Consider the following 5,781-nt stretch of genomic DNA (forward strand, 5'->3'; position numbering starts at 1 on the left):
ATAAATAAATAAATCTTTAAACAAACAAACAAAAAAAGCACTTGCAACCTGCTGGCTACTGTGGCTAAAAGATAGGAAACAAGACACAGGGAAAGGTGGTCAAGGGTGCAGGTCACATGGGCTTAGGTGAAATGATAGCTTGTCCTCAAGGTAAAGTGAGAATCCTTTGGGGGACTTTGCAAAGTTGAAGAGTGGTATGATCTTCATGTTAAATTCTTCAGGAATCCAAGCTAAAGAAATGCCTCGCTGTCAACCTATCTCCTGATGGAATGCACTGGAAAAGACACTGAATTTTTTGGTATTCCTGCCAAAAACACATGGCCTGGATCATATGCACAAACATTACGCAAACCCAGGTTGCAGAGGCCTGCACAAGGTGACAGACATGTTCTCTTCCAAACTGTCACTCCTGTGAAAGATGACAAAAGGTGAGAATAGCTGTAGACAACAGGTGACCAAGAAGACCTAATGGCAGGATGCATTGGACACCATCCAGTTTGGATTCCAAATTAGGGGAATGCTCCTTACAGCCCATAATTGGGACAATTGACATTTGAATATGAACTGGACTTTTGATTGTATTGTTATAAAACAACACTCACAAATGTACAGATCTAATTGGCTTTTTGAAAAGATTCACAAGCAGGGAAGCATTGCACCTAGATACTGAAAGGGTTACACAAAATGGAAGCTTCACCTGGGGAGAAAAACTGTGGACTAGGGTCTTTAATCAAAGAAAAGATTGCTTCAGGTAATGCACCTTTGGGTGGGGGTAAGATTTGGAGAGGATCTGACTATACGAACGACCTCACAGATTTGTTGGTTTAGGATGACACTTTTGAGAGAGATTAACACTGCAATGAGATTGGGTATTAGGTCTGGAAGTGAGGGCAGCATGAACAAAGGACCCCCATTTGGTCCCGCCCTTCTTGTTTTTTAAATGTCAATGTTGAATTTACTAAATGTGAATATCGTGCTGATAAGATATGACATATGACATAAGATATATGTTTTTAAGTCTGTGCTAAAAAATGTAGGTGGAAAGAGGCATGATCTGTGACTTACAAATGGTTCAGCAAAAAAATTCTTATTTATACAGTCTATGTAGAAAGAAAGAGAAATAAAGCAAATGTGACCAATGTCAATACCTAGTGAGTCTTGTGAAGGAAATACAAGAATTCTTTATACTTTTCTTGCACCTTCTCTGGAACTCTGAAGTTATTTCAAGCTCAGATGTTTAATATGAAGACATGCAAAACAGTTTCGGTCAGCTTACATGACACTGAGAAAATTTACACAAGAGAGAAAAATTTCCCTAGGGGCCAAGTCTCTCCCTCCCTGTGGCCAGGGTGATTCCACCATGCATTGAGCAGTGGGAGGTGGGGACTGCATGATCCTTGATCCTCCCAGCACAGCCTCGCAGCCTGCTCTGCTCTCATTCCCACAGCCAGCTCGAATCTGGGGAGTCCTCCTTGACCAGAGGCTGCTCACACAGGTGCCAACCCCGTCTCCTCCTGGGGTCTCCAGTCACTGGGCCCCACCTGCTCAGGCTCCTGTCCCCGCCCCTCATGCTCTGTGCTGTGTTCATTCCAAACAGACTTGAGTCATTGTGTGTCTGCTTACAGGCCCCGGATGCTCAGGGCTCAGTGATCGGGACGAGGACTTTATTCCACATCTAAGGGCCCTGGACAATAGTGTCCCGTGCCTAGTTTCCTCTCTGAAGCCAGATTGCCTTCTCTCCCTTTTCCCCTACCCATATTGCCCCCGGAAGACTCCATGTCTCAGAGGTCCCCACACTCCAGGGTCGGAGAAAGAGTGGAAGCCTGAGCTGAGACCCCCGCCCAAGTCACCCTTTGCTGGCTCAGCACCAGCTGTGGCGCCTCCTGGTATTCTCCCCTTGCCCACACCTCCCTGGCCACCCGAGTGGCTGAGGGGTGAGGGGTTGGGCTGACCCTGCCACCCTCACAGTGTCAGTCAGGCTGACTCAAGGAGCCACAGCCGTGAGCTTGACAGCCACACAGCATCCCTGGGGGTCCCAGTGCGACACTGCTTCTCCTCCCTGTTCAGCCACACCACTGTGGGAGCCCCTTCTTTGTCCTCCTGGTGTCACGACACACAGACAGAATGAAGTCCTTGGAGGGGACTCTGTGGAGGCGTCCTGCCCAGAGCCGTCAGCGGTGACAGTGACATCCCCATGACAATTCAAGCAGCACAAGCCAAGACTCTGGGTCCTGACTACCCTGAGGACACCCCCCAGTCCTGCAGTCCCACCGCACACAGGCTCCTTACCTTTGTCCTGGGCCGCCTGGAGGAGCAGGGGGATGGTGAGGAGAAGGGCCGGGCCCAACATCCTCACAGGACAGGGTCAGGCATGCACAGCTCAGTGCCACCAGCCAGCAGGCCAAAGCAGAACTTCGCCGCCACAGCTTCCTTCACTGAAGGTAGCTATCCCCCTTGAGAGTGATACTGAGGAAACCAGGCCCCTCGTTTCCACTTGCTGTTGTAAGTAGGCGTGTGCTCAGGGTTCACTGTGACTCACAAAACCACTTCGAAGTCTGGTCCCACCCTACACCCTTACACAGCAGCTTTATTCTAGGAATTTTTCAGTTCTTTCCACTCTATGGCAATAGGAACTTACATGGGAACCAAATAGGCTTTATGCTGAATTGTCCCACCCAGCAGACATTATGGGGTGGAAGGGAGAAGGGTGGGATGTGCCTAGATAGTGGTGCCTGGATTAGTGGGGTAAATGATGGGTGGAGCAGCTAGGAGGTGCCAGGGGAGACACCCAAGGATTGGGGACAGTAGAAAAACCCAACAGGGGGCCCTCCCTGGTGGCACAGGGGTTGAAGTCCAACACTATGAAACTCTCCACAGCCCCTGCAGCACAAGTTTGACCCGACCAGGGAGTGACCCACATGGCATAGCAGACCCCTCCTGTCTTGCCCACTGGCTCCCCTCAGCAATGTATTTCAAGAGATCTGCCTGCCCTTCTCCCCACTCTGTCTCTGGTGAATCTGCTCACCTCCCGTACCTCTGAGCTGTACCCCAGTTCTTTATGCATGAATAAATAAAAAAATTTTTTAAAGAAAACTTTCTGCCAGGAAACTTTCTGCAAGTTGACGCCGAAGTTGAAGCAGATGCAAATTGAAATGCTTTCATCAGAACTTGTTTTTGTTCCAACTTCCTATCTCTACTTCTACATTCCCTCTCTTCCTCTTTTTAATGTACCCACAAACTTCTTCTTCCTCCCCTTGACTTCTCTCACCCACACAAGATGAGATCCATCCTCACCTTTCCCTCCACTTGGACTGCACGCTCCAGAAAGGCAAGCCCCCCTTCCACCTCGGCCCGAGAGAGGTGGGGATGCTGACTCCCAGCTCACAAGGCACATCTAGGCTCCCTGACGTTTTCTTCCATCTTCCCCTCAGTAGCAGACACTTTCAGTTCCCTCAGCCAGGCCTGCTTGACTTCTTCCTGTCTTTGATCTGTTTCTAGATCCAAGCAGAGCTGGACTAAGGTTGGAAGACGTTGCCATGCTATTCTGCGTAGAGCCGAGATTAGGAGGCTAAAATTGGACACTCGAGTTCTTGTTCAGCTGTGATGTGGGTGATCCTAAACAAGTTACGTTCTGAGCCTGTGGTATCAGCTGTACTCAGCTCCCCATCCACACCAGGTGGTTCTGAACACTAAATTAAAAACCGTCCATGAGAGCACAACGTGAAAAGCCCTCAGAACCTGGGGCTTGTTCTGGTTTATTAACAGCCCTGCCTCCCTTTCCTCTGCTGACCGACAGGTTGTCTTCCCGCTTCTTCTTTGTTTCCTCCCAAGAAGAAGGCCTCACCTCTGCATGTTTTCTCAGAATTGATCTGGTCATGACTTTGACCCTGAGAAGTGGAACTCATGACACAATGCAAAAAAGAAAGGTGACTGTCCCTTGTACTTCATCAATCTACCTCACACTTGGTATTTTGAGTTTTGCTGATGGCCATCTTAATGAGTGTGAAAGTCTGTCATGTGAATTCACACATCACTAGTGATTAGTGGTTTGTGTATATTTTCATGTGTTTATTGGCATTACTCTATCTTCTTTGGAGAAATAGCTATTCAAGCCCTTTGCCCATTTTTGAAATGACTTGTATTGCTGATGTGTTGAGTTTTAGGAGTACTCTATACATAGAATCTTAATCCCCTATCATATAGTTTGCAATTTTTTTCTATTCTGTAGTTACTTTCTGATGTATAATTTTTATTTAAATGTTCATGGAGTATGTGGTCCTTTTGTTGTCTGTGTCTTTGGTGTCATAGAGACAGAGTGGAGAGAAAAATAGGCAGGTCTACTGAAATATACTGCTAAGGGGAGCAGCAGGTGGGACAGGAGAGGTCTGCTGGGCCATCTCAGTCAGCTCCCTTGCCGGGGATCGAACTCATGCCACAGCGGCTAGTGACAGCTTCATAGTGCTGAGACTTGAACCCCTGCACCACCAGGGAGGCCCTGCATAATCATGATATGCTAATGATAATATGCTAATGCATTTTGGTTTCCTGTTATTTTATTGAGGATTTTTGTACTACTGTCCACTAGGGATATTGGTAGCTTTCTTTGGCTGTGGTGCCTTTGTTGGATATCAGGGCTGTGCTGCCCTCCTAGAATCAATTAAGGAATGTTTCTTCCTTTTCAATATTTTGAAGTTTTCTTTTGTCTTCTTGGATCCTTAGGTTAAGGATATGCAAATGTATCCATTCCTGTGCATACAGAATTAGGAAATGTTTGAATAAAATGCTTTCCATGCGCTCCTAATTCCTCTGGGTATTTTCAGAGGTACCAGAAAGGAAAATAGGTATTTCTCCATCTATATTCCTAAGCCTAATGTTTCATGCACATAAATAGTTAACAAAGAATCAACTAGAACAAGACATTCTTTTGAAATCCCCTACAGTGCTCCACCTTCTTCAGGAAGATTTCACAGAAACACCAAGACATGAACTATATGATTTACTCTCCTCTCCTCTGGCATGAATGTTACTAAGTGAGTTGTGTGACATACTAGCTTATTATGAGAGAATAAAAATAACTTATGAATAGGAACAAAGGAGAACTCAAAACAGGGAGACGGGCATGTGCAAAAACGTGGAGAAAAATGTATAGCAGAACACACACAGCCTGCTGAAAAAATGTAAGGGGATTTATGTGGGGTGGATACAGAGCAAAGAAACTTACATCCTACTACAAACTTTTAGAAACTTGCAAACAATTCTATAAGTCTAGAACAATGAAGAAATTCCGAGGTGTTGATGTAGGCATTGAATTGTAGGTAGTTCAACTCTTACTCTTTGAGTAAGAATTATTATTGGCATAGCCAAGCTTCAGTTTTCTCACAGTTTAAATGAAGCTAGCAAACAGTGATTTCATGAAGACTCCGTGAGTTATTTAGGAATATGTGTGTTTTATTTTGTTTGTTATTATACAGGGCTCCCCGGTGGTGTAAGAGGTTAAGATGCAGCACTATGAAGCTGTCTGCAGCCACTGCAGCACAAGTTTGATCCCCAGCCAGGAAGCTGACCCACATGGCACGGCAGACCTCTCCTGTCTCACCTGCTGCTCCCCTCAGCAGTATATTTTAGTAGATCTGCCTGTTCTGCTCCCCACTCTGTCTCTGGTGAGTCCTCTGACACCCCCCCCAAATCTCTAGCCTCCACCCCAGTTCTTGTATGCATAAATAAATAAATCTTTACCCAAAAAAAAGAAAGAAGGAAGGAAGGGAGGAAGGAGGGAAGGAG

General features: G+C 46.2%; 1 protein-coding gene across 1 annotated transcript in view; it reads right to left on the reverse strand.

Annotated features, from left to right (window-relative positions):
* CD244 (CD244 molecule, natural killer cell receptor 2B4) overlaps window positions 1-2,378 on the reverse strand; it is a 27,119-nt gene extending 24,741 nt beyond the window's left edge. The window contains exon 1 of the mRNA XM_012728907.1: window positions 2,290-2,378. Within this exon, the coding sequence (XP_012584361.1) occupies window positions 2,290-2,350 (61 nt within the window). The 5' untranslated portion in view covers window positions 2,351-2,378. The remainder of the gene's footprint in view (window positions 1-2,289) is intronic.
* Between the last annotated feature and the right edge of the window lie 3,403 nt (window positions 2,379-5,781).

Source organism: Condylura cristata, unplaced genomic scaffold (assembly GCF_000260355.1).
Source record: "Condylura cristata isolate star-nosed mole 26May11 unplaced genomic scaffold, ConCri1.0 scaffold00024, whole genome shotgun sequence".
Lineage (NCBI taxonomy): Eukaryota > Metazoa > Chordata > Mammalia > Eulipotyphla > Talpidae > Condylura > Condylura cristata.